We start from the raw sequence: 18,121 nt of genomic DNA on the forward strand, positions 1-18,121 counted from the left end.
CTCCAGTAACGCTGTGAGGAACCTTGGAGTCATTTTTGACCAGGACATGGTCAAATTATCTCAGAGGGCATTTCACTTCATGCTGAATAGCTGGTTCATGCATTTATTACTTGTAGGCTTCACTACTGTAATTCATTATTATCAGGATGTCCTAAACAGTCCCTGTAAAGCCTTCAGTTGATCCGACAGGGATGAGAAAGAAAGAGCATATTTCTCTGATATTTCATTGGCTAATGGTTAAATCCAGAATCAAATGTAAAATCCTTTTCCTCACCTACACGATCTTGAATAATCAGGTCCCATCTTATCCTAAAGACCTCATGGTGCTCTACTCATATCACCCCAATAGAGCGCTTAACTCTCAGACTGCAGGTTTACTTGTGGTTCCAAGGATATTTAAAAATAGAATGGGTGGGCAGATCCTTCAGCTTCTAGGCCCCTCTTCTGTGATACCAGCTTTCAGTTTGGATTTGGGAGACAGACACCCTCTCTCGTATTAAGGTTTGGCTTAAAACTTTCCTTTTTGCATAGCATATACTTACTAAGCATATAGTTATAGGGTTGAACTGTCATTTGGTTGTCATTGTGCAATAAGTCAAAGTTGCTGAGGGTTTCTCACAAGTTTCTTCATCACTCACCTTTTTCACAAATTATTTACCACTTTTTATTTAATGATTAACTATTATTAATGTCTGGCTCTCTTCCACAATGTGACTGTCTCGTCTTCCTCCCCTCACCCCCAATCGGTTCCAGAGCCTGGTTTCTTCCTGTTAAAATGGAGTTTTTCATTCCCACTGTCTCCAAAGCCCATAGGGTGTCATCTGATTCTTGGGGTTTTTCTGTTTGCTCTGTATTATTGCAGGGTCTTTACTTTACAATATAAAACACCTTGAAGCAACTGTTATTTTGATTTGGTGCTATATAAATAAAACGCAGTTGAATTGAACTTATTTTATCCACATAGTGCTTTATCTGTCATACACTCACACATCAATGCATGCGTCCAATTGACAGTTAACCACTGACCTTCCTAATAGTGGATGACGTGTTCGACCTTGTGAGTTACAGCTGTTCCGTGATGGGTTTAAAATTTGTTTTGAATCCAAAACGCTGCTGAAAAAGTCTCACAGAGGCAGTGGAGATGCTTGACTATCTAGTCCAACTCCACTACAAAAAGGGTAATAACCATGTTGCATTGTGTTGTATGTATATGTTTATATGTGAACATACAGAGTCCTACAATGTGTGGATCTGGTGGCTCTGTTGTGAAGTGGGGCATGGTTTGGATCTTTTTGCTCCTTTAAAGGAAAAGGTCACAGCAAATCAGTGTTGTTCTGATGAAACACTTCTTTTCTGATGGGAGTGGTCCTTTTCAGGATTAATCTACTCCATCCATACTTGCTGAATAGTTTGGTGAATATGAAAAATGTTATTAATATGCTATAAACAATCAACACAAAAATTAAGGGATTATGTTTTTGGCAAATGGCATTCATCACTCCATTTAAGCTCCAGAGAATCTATTCAAAGAAACACTTTCAACTGGTGCATTACACAGACCAACTCAGTTTTATTGGGGCGATCGTGGCTCAAGAGTTGGGAGTTCGCCTTGTAATCGGAAGGTTGCCGGTTCGAGCCCCGGCTCAGACAGTCTCGGTCGTTGTGTCCTTGGGCAAGACACTTCACCCGTTGCCTACTGGTGGTGGTCAGAGGGCCCGGTGGCGCCAGTGTCCGGCAGCCTCGCCTCTGTCAGTGCGCCCCAGGGTGGCTGTGGCTACAATGTAGCTTGCCATCACCAGTGTGTGAATGTGTGGATGACTGGATATGTAAAGCGCTTTGGGGTCCTTAGGGACTAGTAAAAGCGCTATATAAATACAGGCCATTTACCATTGAACATAATTACTAAGACCATTATTTGGTTTAGAAAACCAAGATTTATTTTCATTGAACTGCAGATTTAGAGCAGGGGCTTCTACTTGAGTAGTCAGTGTGACAAGTCACAGGTCAGTGGGAGTTGTGGGAGCTTGTTAGCAGTCATTCCACCAGTGGAGCTGTCAAATTGTGTTAAGCAGTGATGTCACTGGCCAAGTAGGAGAGAGCAAACACACGCATAAACACACATTAATGCACCTCAACATCTCCACTACAAGTACAAATACACCCAGCTATGCATGCTGCCACCACTGTGTCTCTCTATTGTTCAGTATTAGCACTGCTTGGTTAGCAGTCTTAGAATTTTCCACTGTTATATAAGATCATATTGGGGACATTTTAATTACTGTTATCTGAAGTGATAAATGAGGGATGTGTTAGTGTAGTACTAATATAGTGTAGCACTAAATAGAAATGCAAACTATGCTTCCTTTGACATTTGTGTGGCTGATATTACCCCAGATAACTGCTTCTTCTTAATTACCCACTGAGCCTTACAGAGTGTTTATGTGATGAGCTAAAGTTTATACTATATGTATGGTAACTTTATACATTTGATCTATGATTTATGCTCCATTTGACTCAAACAACAAAAAACCCAAGCTATGCATTTTCTAATTGATTCTGCAAGAAATCGCTTATAATTATTTAGCTTTGGTTGCAGTACTACTCTTCTTGAAACGCAACGTGTGTACAGTTTATTACTTTTCTGTAACCAGTCACCTTTTAATCCAGTGTAAGTGACTGAATCAGCAACATTGTCACAAAAGGAAAATATTTTTTCACTATTGGTCTGTCAGTTAAACAATTTAGATATGTTACTGTTAAGATGAGAGAACAACTTAAGATTTTCACATTACAAATGTTATGAGTGAAGAAATAAATTAAATTTTGAGAATTAATTTACTAATATGTTGTTAACTTCAATTGTGACTGACTGTGATTTGCAAAAACAAATATCTGGAATATAAGCTGACTTTCATATACAGTAGCTACATTGTGTGCCTGCCCAAAAAAATAAAACACACACTCACAAAAACCCAATTAGCCTGGTAGCGTTTTCCTTTGAATAACATGTCACACTACAAATACAGTACCATGCAAAAGTATCAAACCACCTCTTATTTCTTTATATTTTATTTTCAATGAGCCGGACTTTCTTGCATATTTTTAATGGCCTTGAGCCATAGTTCTCCAGTTTTCTGAAAGTCTCTCAAAATTCTTCTTTGGACATTGGCTGCTTTTTCTCTTATTTGTAGTCCAGTCCTTGTATCACATTGTTTTCAGAGTCTTGTTTTTTTGATTGTTGACAAGATGCCAAAATGCCTGGAAACAGGAAGAAAAGCCTGTGCATCTTATATTACACAAGAACTGAACTGGAGTGGTAAATGGACTGATTCTTATACAGCGCTTTTCTACTCCCCCAGACTACTCAAAGCCCACAGTATACAACGTGCCACATTCAAACAAGCACTGTTTCTATGCTGTGAAGTGCTTTCTAACTACCATTCAGACACATTCATACTCTGATGGATACATCGGAGAGCAACTTGGTTAATATCTTGCCCAAGGATATTTGGCACGCAGACTAGGGGAACCCAGGGATCGAACCACCAACCTTCCAATCAGTAGATAATCTGCTCTACCTCCTGACCTATAGCAGAGAGCAAATATCAAACTATGCATCAGGCTCTGTCATCCTCTGGGCTGCATATTAGTCAACTTTGTTGGGGATCTTAGCAAAATCGATGGAATTAGGAAAGCAAAAAACTTCCAACAGATTTTGATCCACCATACAATACTATCTGCTTCCAAGCAAAAATACTGTCAAATCCAAAGAACCGTCCAAAGAACCAATGAGCATATGCTGTGGTATCCATCTCTTCATGGTAGGTGTGCAAAATTATTTCATTTACCGTTTATTTTTTTCAGATCACAAGGCGCACTGGATTATAAGGTGCATTAAGCAAAACAAAACAGTCAGATGAGTCAAACTATACTCAACTCATTCTTCTTGCTTCCTCCACTTCCCTACCATTGATTCATTAATGTTCTTGCAGCTGCTCTATTCCCATGTTGTTACAGTATATTAATGACTAACCTCATATTGTGGATGGATTATCTCAGTTGTTCTCCTGACTGAGGTCTTGTCTGTTTACAGCATCCTGCCACGCGATTGCATTTGTCCCTAACCATCAGGAACCCTCACGTTAACTTTTATCGAGTGAAAAAAAGTTCATCCTCCAGCTTCACTGTGTTTATGTTATGCTAACATAGCTGTGTCGCTAGCGATCACGTAGCACATCCTTATATACCAGCTAGCCCAACTTCAGTAACCCTACAAACGTCACTGCTGTTTAGTTTTGTGTCTTCATTCATGTTGGGAAGTGATAGGAGAGCTGTACGTTTTAATTTGTTTCAGAACATGCTATATCAGGTTCAGGTGGAAACTAGCGAGCTAACTTCCTGTTAACTTCTAACTCCTTTAAACTTAATAAATTTTGTTTTCATGGATGCCTGGATGTTACACCTGGTAAAGCAGCAACACTGACCATTTTATTAAAGATGAAAGAATTTAGACAGTTTTTAACTCTCAGTGATGCCGCAGTGTTCGTTAGACTTTGGGACCTGAAGCGGAGTTTGGACCCAGATTACTCCGCGAGGCTCCTGACTACGGTAGCCACAAGGCTCCGATAATCCATCAAGCAGTGCAGTGCGGCGTCATAGCTTACCAAAGTCGTACTAAAACATTTTTTGACTGATTTTTGAGTTCTGTGTACCACATAAAATCTGTTCATGGTCAGTAAGCACAACCAGAATTAATACATAAGGTGCACCAGATTATGGTAAATGGCCTGTATTTGTATAGCACTTTACTTAGTCCCTATAGACCCCAAAGCGCTTTACACTACATTCAGTCATCCACCCATTCACACACACATTCACACACTGGTGATGAAGCTACATTTAGCCACAGCCACCCTGGGGCGCACTGACAGAGGCGAGGCTGCCGGACACTGGCGCCACCGGGCCCTCTGACCACCACCAGTAGGCAACGGGTGAAGTGTCTCGCCCAAGGACACAACGACCGAAACTGTCGGAGCCGGGGCTCGAACCGGCAACCTTCCAATTACAAGACAAACTGCCAACTCTTGAGCCACGATTTGCACTATCAATTTTTGAGAAAATTAAAGGATTTTAAGTTCACCTTGTATTGCAGAAAATGCAGTATATAGAATGAGAGGTGGAGATGTTATCAGAACAAGAGTGACATGTGGTGGATGTCTAAAAGCTGTTTGTAAAGTGCCAGTACTTGAACAGATCCAGACATATTTATGCTCTGAAATAATACTGGGATGTTATTGAAACAAGGCAGAACTGAACTTAACATAGTTCGTCAGCAGTAGGGAGCAGGAGAATCCCAACGTAAGATGCACAAACGGATACATCTTGATTTCCTTTTTCCAGTGAACAGAACAGGTTCCAGTATTTCACGCTTTTAGTCACATTTCTGCACAGAGGTTAGTAAACAATAAACACATCTCACAATAACAGTATCTTCATTAACACATGCACTGCTTGGGATATGATGGCAAATAATATTTTTTGTTCTATTACGTATTGCACAGGTCAGCTGTTACACACATATCATTTTTATATGGAGGAATAGTTTTTAAACAATGCATTTCTCCTCTAATAAGGAGAGATGCATAAATAAGCCTCACTTCTCAGAACCACACACAGTTCTAGCAGTTTCTGTCTAACCCTTACATCATGAACATAGCTTCTTCAGCCTCCTCTCGTGTATGCAGTATGAACAAGCACTTGGCTTTCAGAGAGAAATACTAGTGTAAGTGCAGGTTTTACACACACATTACTCATTCCCCTTTTCAGCTGCAAATTTTGCGACGCTCTTGGTAGAATGCTGGTCATTGCTGAAATGTATGAACTGCATCTTTGTTTGGTTATCAATTATAAATTTCCCCGTTTGATGTGGGCATTCAGTGTGGGTCATAAACTGTTTCCTAATCAAGTTGACTGTTCACGGAAAGCAAGTTACCCTCAGGTCATTGGGAAATATTCAAGTTATCTCAAGTGGCCAGTCTGCCCCCAGCTCTGGCACTACCCCTCTAATTTATAAGGCAAAGGATGTTCAAAAGACCCAATCAATTTGCTGTATTATTACAAACATTTCAGATGTAATTTTTACCTTGTCCTCTTTCAGTCACAGCGTGATAGCGGACGGACTCAGTCTTATCGTGTTTTTTAATCCCTGTTGTAGAGCCATGTTCATGCTCTACAGACAGAAGCTATGTCAAGCTCTACGTACAGGTGCGCTCAAAGTTAGAGAACAGTGCATGTATTTACAGTGAGTAAACAATAATTTCCAAATGACCAAACAGCTGAGACAGTTGACACTGCTTTTCTTCTTAGCTTCAAATTAACCAGACTTTGTTAATTTCTTAGCACATTTTTAGTTATGAACCAAAGCATACACAAATCCATATGCATTCATTGCCTTTCACACAGTGGTCTGCTACAGCTACAGTATATCGCTTTCAATTCGCTTCAGTTGTATTTATATAGCACCAAATCACAACAACAGTTGCCTCGAGCTGCTTTATATTATGAGGTAAAGACCCTACAGTAGAAAACCCCTATGAGCAAGCGCTTTGGCAATAGTGGGAAGGAAAAACTCCCTTTTAAATGGAAGAAACCTCTGGCAGAACTGGGCTCAGGGAGAAGCAGCAATTAGCCTCGACCAGCCTGGTGTGAGGGAAAGAAGACAGGACTAAAGATACACTGTGAAAGAGAGCCAGATAATAATGATAATAACTAATGTTTAAATGCAGAGTGGTGTATAAACGTAAGTGAAAGAAGGTGAGTAAAGAAGAAATGCTCAGAATCATATGAAACCCTCAGAAGCCTAGACTTAATGCAACATACACAAGGGAAGATTTAGGGTCACCTGATCCAGCCATGACTAATGCTGTGTCAGAAAAGAAAGTTTTAAGACCAATCTTAAAAGAACAGAGGGGTTTGTCTAAAAGACACATTGATGATTCAGTGCGTCTTGGCTTGTATTATGTGTGCATGTCTTAGTATTATTGTAAGGTTTTTGAATTATTGTAGGATCTTTACCTTATAACAAAAAGGAGCTTAAGGTAACTGTTGTTGTAATTTTGTGCTATATAAATAAAATAAATATGAATCGAATTCATATGACAGTTTGGCAGTCAGAAATCATGCTCCTCTTCTACTAGTAGAGCTGTGCATGTTTTTAATTGGTCATACACTGTCAATGACACCCTTATCATGAGAACATACTTGTAGCTCAGTTTGGAAATCCTCGGCTGACTTATCACGGGGATAGCTATGTTTATGTGACTGCTTAGTAGGATTACTGATGCTATGGTAAGAGAAGTTAGATAAGGAAAAGCCTGATCTAAATTTACTTTGGACTACAGTTCCCAGGGCTAAATAAAACAAATAAACAAACAAATTCAAAAACCCTATGAAGTGCAGCTACTCCAGCAAAACAAAGTGAAATACTGAAAAAATACTGAAAACAACAGAAAAACAAATTAAGATCCCAACAGAGAAAGCTAATAATGCAGGAGATGAGTAAATCTCTGATCTCAGATGAGCGAAATAAAGTAAACAGAAAGCTATGAAGCATGAGCCTATGCAGGAAATTAAACAGCTAAAGAACCCTTTAAAAAAGATTATTCTGCTAGATATGATAACCTTATGTGATATGATGCATGCTTAACACCAAACTTATGCAACTACTAAAGCTAGAGACTGAGAGGATCTGTGACCTAGAAGCTACAAATACTAGAATAGCAAATGGTAAAAGGACTGGTTCCTATATAGTGCTTTTCTCTGACCACTCAAAACACTTTACACAACTTGCCTCATTCATCCATTCACACCAGCACTTTTTTCTATGCTCTTTCTATGTAAGTGCTTTCTATCTAAGATTCACACACATTTATACTCCAATGGATGCATCGCAGAGGCTTAGTATCTTGCCCTGTTTGGCATGCAGACTGGATCAGACGGGGACAGAACCACCAAACCTCCAATTAATAGATGACTTGGCTGTTTGTCTTAACATCTTGGAATACTTTCATCAAAAAAGGAATACTTTCATCTGAAAATGTGGATCTATGTGGATTGTATAGACAGGAAAAAAACAAAAAACAAACAAATCTTGTCTGGTCTGGTGTCTATTGATTTCTGCAACATTTGGATCATGCAGTGAGAATCTAGTGTAAACGACTTGGAAACATGGATGTACCTTGCTTTGTATCAATGGTTTGAGATGCTGGTGGTATAATTCCGATTATTCAGAAACGGAAGAAATATAAAATGACATCAATCACCCTCATTTTGAAGCTCCAGGGAGATTTTGCCTCATGGGGTGAGGATGAAGGTGGCACATCAACCCAAAACTACACAGGATGGCAGTTGGGATCACAGTCACCAAGAACACCATTGGTAACATCTCTGAACATCAAAATGATTCAAAGAAGGCTTGGGAGAAAATGGGGCTTTTCAGCATCAACTCAACCTGTTTGGAGGAAGAGAAATGCTGAGCATGGCCCAAGGAACATCATCCTCACAGTCAAGATTAACATAAATCAGTTTACAGCTTTTATGTAATGTGGTGTTTTTGTGTTGTTGATATTTTGTCTCTGTCCATAAAAAAAATATAATTCCTTTGAAAGTGAGCAACCTTACAAATTCAGCAGATGATCAAATAATTATTACCCCAGCGTATCTGTACAGTCATATGACACAGAACACCAGAAACCATCACTGCCCATAAGACAGATCTAATGAAATAAACCTGTAACCTGTTTATATTAATGATGAGCCTATGGGGCTTTGTTGTCCTCATTAACAATGTCTCAAGATTAAAAAAAAAAAAAAGAGGAAAAAATCTGTCCAGTAAGAAAACTCAGAAGGAAACAGTCATGTGTGGAAAAGTCATGGATCACAATTGAAAAGAGGATATATGTAAAAAGAAAAATGTACTTTATAAGGTTCTAAAACAGAACTAAAGTAACAGTGGCAGGATCAGGTAACCCTGCATTCTCCTTTATTTGCGCTGCAATAGGCACAGGCTGCTAGGGATTTCCCATGATGCACGTAGTGTTTCTTCCTCCAAACACCAAGGATTTTGGACCCTAAACTGTATATTGCTCTGGAAAAGGTTCAAATGGTTTCTAAATGCAGTGGAACAGGAATTGAATGGTTTGATGTAAATCAAATATCACTACATTACAGCAAAATAAAGTAACAGGGAAATAAAAAAATAAAGTCAAAATTATGATGAATGATATTCAGAGTATGAAACCAAATTTCTGTGTGTTAATTGAATATATATTATGTTGGAAGGCTCAATGTAAACAGGTGTAAAAGCAAAAATGTCCAAAACCATATCATATAAAACTAAAGAGATGTTTGATCTAAATAGTTATTTATATATACAATGTTGGTCCCTAGTCCCATATATAACCTACTCTGTGGCATTATAGAGAAACAGAATTACAAAATTAACAAGAAACTAACAAACATAAAACCCCCACAAATACAGCTTAAATGGTACAGAGGAAATTTACAACAATTATAAATGGACTGGATTATTATGAGCCCACCGTCTTGCTACAAAACTTAAACTTACTTGTCTTCAACATTGCACTGGTAATGTACAAAGAAAAACAATCTTCTTTCAAACTTAAAGTATAATTATCATTGTTCATGAAAAATTAGTTTTGTCTTTTTTTTCTTTTTTTTGGTCATGTCTGCTGGTAAAGTTTAGAACTGTCTGAAACTGCTGACATTTGCAATATGTTGTATATAAAAAGGGTAGGTTTAATAAGCTATAGTAAGGTGTATTAAGGTGAACTCAGCCCTTACCTTTTCTATCAGTAATTCTATATATGCAAACTCTGTACATATAAAGCTTTGAGAGTTTGCTATAAAAATTAGACTCACTTTAAACGTGATCAATTTTAGCTCAGAGTATCTTTTTGAAAACCCTTAAAATGTGTTCTTCCAACAGGGACTTATGAGTTCTGGTGGCTTAAACAGCAATAATTTATGTTGGATTTCTTCTTGAGCCCCAAGGCCACTGGGGAGCAAAGGGGATGAACTGCAGTTTAACCCTCCGTCAGGTCTTTTATGCAGATATCGACCTGTGTGGTATCCACAGAAACCTCAGAATCTCAGCTAAAAGCTCATATAAACCATTTCTACAACGACCAAACGCTAAAGAGCAGTTACATAATTTCGCAAAAGTTCACTAAACACAAACAATGGAGGTAAGAACTCACTCGACTTCGTGTAACCGGATAGACATTGCCTAGTTAGCAACCAGAGATCTCACAGATTCGAAATCTGCAAGTTTCACCACGCTCCGACCAAAGTTCATTGAACCAGTGGCAAAGAAGACCACAAATATGCATAACTTTCCATATGTGCTAAAGCAGAAAGCCGTTTAGCTGAGCGTTTTCCTGCGCTGTTCCCCACCAATAGCCGATAGCTGTAGAAACTGATAATGGCGGTGCTAACACAATGCATCAGAGCCACATCAACAATCCCCATTTTCAGCCAAGTTACAGTCACATTACTGGATTGTGTCTTACTTTTAGGGTCATGTGGAGTTTTCGACTTGCAACTTCTGATTGGAACTGATGTGAACATGGCATAATTACAGTGATTCTATTGGCTCAAACTATTAAAAAGAGGTGTCAATCATGCAAATCAGCCAATAGAAGCTGAAGTTACAGCCCCTCAGAATTTAAGGCACCAAAACCTAATCAAACTGTCTATGGCGCACGGCAGAATAGGCCGTTGGATGTGAGTGTGTGGGTAATTCTTCAAAAATATTCAAAAAACAAGCATTTTTAGACATGCAATTGAGTTTAAATAGTGTCTGCTGTTCAATACCTCAAAATTTTAAATTCACACGTGGTGTCAGAGTGTGCCAAAATTGGACAAACTAGACAACGTCTGAACATTTATTTATTTATTAAAAGCGCAAAAATTTTTCACTGTTTCACTTCAGAAGCATAAATCTTTGCACTTTTCATATGTTGATTACTGGTTTTATGAATTTAAATGTGAACCAAAGTATATTTTCAAAGTGGTTATATGCTAAAAAAAATAACAAATAACTTGAGGAAAAAAATCTACTTACTTTTTCTGTGTTCCAGCCTCAGTAACTTTGACACAGTAACATCCGTTGTAGTATTTACACCTCTGATGAAATCTCACAAATGTTAACTTTGTTTTGATACCAAGATTGTTTACACAGAGTTTGTAATTGCAGAGAAACACTCCACTCATTTTGGGCATGTCTTTTTTGAGCAGGAAGCTCAGAAAGCCCCTGGTGGCTTAACTGGTTATTAACTGATCTTTTGTTGCTTCTTCTCTCCCTTTCTTTCAGAGTCTGTAGCTCTCTGCTCAGGGACAGTCTTCTGCAGCCCTTCTGTGATCACAGGCCTACCTGGCATTTCTCATCCATATCCTTCTTCTTTCCATTCACCCATCTTTCCCCGTTATGAAAGGCCTGTCCAGTAGCCGGGGTCACCATCATGTGGTCTCCTATGAACCATCATATGATCCACTGGGTCACCATGTTGACCGCAAGCCATATTTGATCAGTCAGATGGACATGCCTGTGCCCATTCCCATGCCACATCCAGCTGAGCTGCCCTACTACAATGCTCAGCGTACCTCATACCCCTCTGACAGCAACAGCATCGTCCCATATGGAACCTTCCCCAGGAGGTGCCACTCTACCTCCTCATCTCACCATCCTGAGGTAAAGGATGAGTGTATGGCCATGGTACCATATGTAGGAGGAGGAGGAGGAGGTGGTGGTGGAGGAGGAGGAGGTGGAGGAGGCTATGGGGGTAAAACACCCACTCGGGTACCAGCAAACTTTGTGGACCCGTTTGAACGTCAGCCATCATTTTCCAGAGATGGCTACCATACATTGCAATACAAACGAGGGGTGCAGGCCCACAGTGGGGGGATGGGGGCCAACAACAACAATGACAGTCCAGGGAGAATTCGCCATCTTGTCCACTCAGTCCAGAAACTCTTCACCAAGTCACATTCATTGGAAGGGCCACACCACACACAGTCCTCCAAGGGGGCCAATAATGGGAGTGTTAATGGTGGTGGTGGTGGCGGTGGAGGAGGTGGTGGTGGTGGCTCGAGGGCCAGCCCAGAAGGTGAAACTCCACCAGTGGGAGTGCGCCATCGGAAACGCAGTAAGAGCCGTGAGCGCTGTAGATCAGCAGAGCCCAAGCATCGAAGCCACCACCACCACCACCACCAGCTCCACGGCTCAGCATCTGCTCCAGGCTCTGGATACTGGAGCTCAGATGACAACCTGGAACGGGAGCTGTGTCTCTACCACCCTCACCACCACCAACCTCCACCCTCACCCTCCCCCTCCATTTCCCCCTCGCCTATTGCCATGACAATAAGCCGGTATCCCGGCAACAACCCAGACAAGTTCCCCCAGACTCCCCTCCCCAGTCTCTCCTCCTCGCAGTCCCAGCAGTACTTCATGATGGACCCTTACGGCACACTAAACGAGCACACACACACCCACGCACACCATGGCCACACACACCACCATTCTGCACTCAAAGCCTCCTGGAGCAACAACGATGTGAAGTATGCAGCGTCGACAGCATGTGTGCCAATTAGTGGTAGCAGCAATAACAGCGGTGGCGGTATCGGTGGAGGAAGTGGCTCCTTGCTTCCAGTGGGTCTTGTGGACGGGCCCCTTGTGAAGAAAGGGCCATGGTCATCAAGCCTAACGGTGAGCAGGGCCCGAGAGGTCTACACCAACAACAGCAGCCACAACCAGCCACGAGCCAGCGCAGGATCCGGTAACCTAAACCTAGATAGAGCTCTAGTCAAATCTAAGGGCAGTCAGCAGCAGGAGCGCGCTTGCCATTTCTTACAGGTAAATAATTCCTCCCCAACCCCCATTCAAATCCAGTCAATTCACCTTCTCCCCCCTCTGTTGATTCCCTTTTCTCCACAACTTACTTTTTTCCATCAATGCTTCCTCTAAGTCAGTGGTGTCCAGTCCTACAGTTCCAGGTAGACGAGGGCAAACCAAGTGGAGTCCATAAGTTTGTTTTTAGTTTAGCAGATATGTGACAGGTTTTTGCTCTATCAATGCCAAAACAACTGGGCACTTGACAGCCCTTTTGAGAAAAATCACTACAAAGACTTCATGAACTCTTAAAAGATTAACACACAAGTCATAAACACTTCTCTTAGATATCTAACTTAATAATAAATAATGTAATTAATTATCATAATATGTGCTCTGTCAATCAGGCACTGTATGACTGATTATTTGTATTCAAAAGTGGGAGAGCAGTAGAGTGATCAAAGACTGAAACTAACTTAAATAAACTGGAAAATAGATTTAATGACAGATATTTCTGGACAGTTTAAGAATGCTCCTACCATGGGAAACCCAGTCATCACAAAATGATGAATAAACGGCAGTGATGGAGGACTTCAGCAAGGGCCTTTCATGCAGGTTAGCTGAAAGAAACATGACCCAGGATGAAATATGTTTCAGTTTAGGAGACAGGGTTTAGTAAGCGATTGCTTAGGTGCTTTGAGAGTTTGTATGTTCCTATGTTGTTTGGTGTTCTGTTGGAGTGAAAACTGCAGATTTACATGACTGGAAAGTACTACTGAATATCACTGACTATAACTGATGGCACACTAGAATAATGAAGGCTTCGCCACATTCATCAGCTTACAACTCTGAGAACCTTTTGACAATGTAAAAAAATATCATATTTATACCACTTATACTATTATATTTAGATAACCCTGGTATTTTCTTCTTTTAAATCAATGACTTAAATACAAATAATTAAATCATTTTATTGAATTAAAACTGATTTCTTACAAATACGATTAGGTGTTTTAGAACATATTATTTGTAAATTGAGAAATCTGACTTCATGAGTGTTTGCACAGAAATGCAAGTAGTGGTGATAACTGCATCGTCATACTGATAAGTTCAGGACACATAAGAGCTATAGTTACTTGCTTCTTTCACATTGAAAGCAATAACAAGTGGAAGCTAGAAACCCCCCCTAAAAGCTACACCAAACACCACCCATTTACATGCTGGGCTTTAAAAGTAAATAAACAAGCAAACCAATGAAAAAGCAACAAGGATTTCAAAATCAGACTGAAAACTGTGAAGATCTACTGCTAAAAAGACAAAAAGTACTCTGGCATTGATGTTTATTTTTTGTCCCAACCAATATTCTATCAAACATGTGTTGCAGACCGGGACAGCAATATACAACATAACACGATTCTTTAGAAAGTTTACATCAGGAAAATGTTCATTAAAAGAAAATCAAAAGAGCACACATGCGTATGTGAGTATTGGGAAGATAGGGAACACCACCAAAGACAAATCAACCGCAGGTCACTGCTTTAGTACTTCATTAGCAGTCTTAATTTGGGTTTGGGCCTGGTTATCTTTGCACATAATAGGAGCACTTAAAAACAATCTGTTAAACAACATTAAGAAAAACCCCACACTCACTAGTAACAGTGCAGTATGTACTCAGAGTCAGGTGATATGGATTTGTTCTAGTGTGTCCAGACCCTTAGAGGGAACATTACTCCCTACCACCAGTCTACTACTCTTGTCTCCCAAGAACCCCACTGCCACCTACTCCTCTTCTCTACCACTTCCCTCTCTGCCTTTCCTCCACTCACCCAACCCACTCCCACGCTTCCACCTACCTTCTTGCCACCCACCAACCCACCTCTACTTCCTTTACTTCCTCTTGGTTTGGAGAGCCTCCCTCTTCCTTCTCCTCTTCCTCCTCTATCCTCCTTTTGCGTTGAAGAGAGAAGTAAGTGCAGAGCCAATAGCAGCCTTACTCTCTGAATGCTAGGTAATGACATGAACTCATGAAGAACAACATCCTTTCCTGTTTGTAGAGTTCATTTTTAATTTAGTAGTGTTTCCCTTCCTGCCTCGCTACCAGTTACCCTGACTTTCTCAATATTTTTTGTTGGATGAATAAATTAATTTTGCTGTTATTTGAAGTGTCGTGTTAAACTAAGTGTTGGGGAGGTATTTAACGCCACACAGGGAGTAGAAGTGTCTGGCAGTTACCTAATGGTGCTGCAAGAAAATGTTTTAATGTAATTACTTGATATATACAGTACATTCTAAAAAAAAAACATATGTAGCAGGATTTGTGCTGCTGGAAAATCTGACACCATCCAAGAAGCACTTGGTTTGGTGCAATTTTCACTTTCTATTATTTGCATCGAATATACGATCATATTTCCGATCATTTTTACTATACTAGTTGTGTACTCAGATTTCTTGGTGGCAGTCATTCTCCAAAGTGTATGAACTGGGATATTCAAGTGATAAACAAACATAGCATTCAGTGTACCTGTCTACAGACACGTCTACATCAAAGACCCACAATGGCCAGAGAACAATGTTGCAGATGACTTTTCTATATGCTGTTCAGTGTCAAGTTGGATATCATTAGCTATTTGCGCCTTCATTTCATTTCATGTTGAAGAGCAGAACAAATGACATCTTATGGCAGGATGAAGACATCAGAAACAGACAAAAGATGATCTAACCACAACACAAGCCTAGTCATTAATTAATCGTGTTGCTGCATGACTGGGACCTCCAAAGTTGTGATCGTAAGCATAACGTGCACATCAAAATCTTAGTTAACCAGACAGCAATCTTTTTTGAAGCATTCAAATACTCACAGCCCACAGCTTATAGTGTACGCCACGAGTTTTTAAAAATTTGGCTTAAGGACATGTTACATATGAATATTGCTAACAAAAAGCTTGAGAAGCAAACTATGATAACTGAATAGTCTTGATGCATGCTCAATCATCCAGGTAAGTAAATCTCCAAAAGTTGATTCTGTTCATCTGGACGTAGCGTTTTGTGGGAGAGACGTACAAGCTTTAGGCAGTCCTTGCCAAAGTGGGTTAAAACATCTAAAACGTCTTTGGCCAACCCACTTTTAGTCATTGTGCAAATGTACAGTTTATAAGGTTGGAAACCTGCAGTCAGCTGAGACTGAAGAAGTCACCTGGATGAGTGATGAAATGTTTCTCCCAGTGAAAACGCTACGTCCAGATGAACAGAATCAACTTTTTGGGATTTCCTTACTTGGATGGTTGAGCATGCAAGGCATTTCATACCTGGCATTAAAACACTGGACACAGTGTCCACCAGTGTTAACAGAAATATGTCTATTACAATTTCCATCTGCACAGACTAAATGTCAGAGTGCAACATGAGTTGAATTTAGCTACCCGGCATATGGCTAAGTAAATTTAGGGTTAGGCTAACCCTAACCATAGACATTGTTTGACAACGAAAAATCTAAAATGTTGATGTGATTGGCACTGGGCTGCTTTTTGTAATTCAAAGGGACAGAGATGAGTGACCTGTAAAACCTCAGGTGACTGTGTTATGCCTGTCTCAGTAATTCCCTCTCAACATCAGTAAAAGGTCTGACTGCCACTGCTTAATATGAAAAATAAGGTATGCAGAAGTAGACCCACTTCAAAGTTCCACTGTGTAACTGATAGTTAGTTAAATAACCTCCCCAGTACCTGCTTGTGTTTATGTGTTATTCTGTTTTGCAATGTGGTATAATCTGCAAGTGTGTTTGTGTGTGTGTGTGTTGATGCAAGCTCTTTGTGAGCATTCACGCTGCTAAATACAATACTAAACCCCACAATCACAAACTTTATTTTTAGAGCTTTCTAGATTTGTAATCCTTTGTGAGGTTGCCCATTACCTTTTCAAGAAACCAGTGAATAATTCCTGGCAACACAATGTATCTTAGTTCTCTAGAGGAACAATCGTGACCCAAGCTGAGGAGACAAATGTGGAGACAAATCACCGTTTTAAAACCATTATGCAAAGATAGAGGTCAGCTCATAGCCAAACCCACTGTGGACACATGCCATTCATTTCTGGTTAATCAACTTGAAGATTAGTAGTAAAGAAAATACTGAAACATCAGTAGGCTAAACAGGTGCATTTTGAAGTATTTCAGCATTATTACATTAGATGCAATTTTCTAGATGTAGATATTCCACATAGCTTTGTGTGCTGGCTCACTTTTATCAACAGGAACAGACCTTAAATAAGGACTGGCCAATCAGCTCCGTAGTCAGGATGGTCCTATCATCCCCCGGTAGGACTATAGATAACCAGTATTGTTGGGTGGCAGAGGAGGCTGTAGCAAGAAGGACCTGATGCTTAGCAGTTTGATGACAGTCATTTTTATTTGCAATGCTTTCTGCTCTTTAATCTACATGCAACTTTTAAGCTGTCCCCTACAGCTCACTCACACCACACAGCTCTCTCCTCCAGGCCCGGCGGCTACTGAAATAGGTAAGGTGTAGTTAGTGTGATGAATAACAGGTGAACCCACTGCTCAGAGGGTGAAAGGGCAGACCAGGAGGTAATAACGAACGGAGTCAGCCATCCACTGGATTTTCTCCAACTGGTGCCCCAGATGCTGTACCTCCCTCCATCCAACTGCACTTGTCTTCAGGTTGACTGTAAGCCCCATCTGCCTGAGGGACTCCAGGACCACAGCCACCCACTGCATATGCTCCACTCAGGTGTCACAGTGGATGAATAGAATAGAATAGCTTTATTGTCATTATATGACATAATGAAATCACAATTGCATGTCCCTTTAAAAATCCATATGAACCCTCACCCTCCCCCCTCCCAAAAAAAATGTAAAAGTAAGATGGCTGATGATGATCAAATCACCCAGATAGGCACCAGCATATGCACTGTGTGGATGCTGCACCCAGTCCATGAAGTGCTGGAAAGTGGCTGGGGCTCCAAACAAGCCGAACAAGTGTGATGAATTGATACAAATCATACAGAGTAGAGAAGGTCATCTTTTCCTTGGGCTGTGGAGGCAAGGAAATCTGTCATTATCCCACAGTTAAATCTAGTGTTGTGAAAAGGCGAGCAGTGCTAACTGGTCCAGGAGCTCATCGACCTGGGGCATTGGGTAGGCGTCAAACTTTAATAGGGTGCTCTACGAGATTGGTACTTGTAGGGGCTAGAACACAT

At 40.4% G+C, this 18,121-nt stretch overlaps 1 protein-coding gene across 4 annotated transcripts in view; it reads left to right on the top strand.

The window, feature by feature from the left end:
• Positions 1 to 18,121, top strand: part of LOC146554249 (disks large-associated protein 1-like) — a 164,818-nt gene that overhangs the window by 76,395 nt on the left and 70,302 nt on the right. For 2 of the 4 annotated variants that reach the window (XM_085253284.1, XM_085253285.1), the window contains one exon: positions 11,393 to 12,931. In XM_085253284.1, the coding sequence (XP_085109410.1) occupies positions 11,507 to 12,931 (1,425 nt within the window). In that variant the 5' untranslated portion in view covers positions 11,393 to 11,506. Of the gene's footprint in view, positions 1 to 11,392; positions 12,932 to 18,121 lie in introns of those variants that run through there. The other 2 variants (XM_085253286.1, XM_085253287.1) reach the window with 2 other exon arrangements.

The sequence above is a fragment of the Mchenga conophoros genome, linkage group LG18 (assembly GCF_057382185.1).
Source record: "Mchenga conophoros isolate Kocher_MC1m ecotype Shallow Benthic linkage group LG18, M_conophoros_male_GT1.1, whole genome shotgun sequence".
Taxonomy (NCBI): domain Eukaryota; kingdom Metazoa; phylum Chordata; class Actinopteri; order Cichliformes; family Cichlidae; genus Mchenga; species Mchenga conophoros.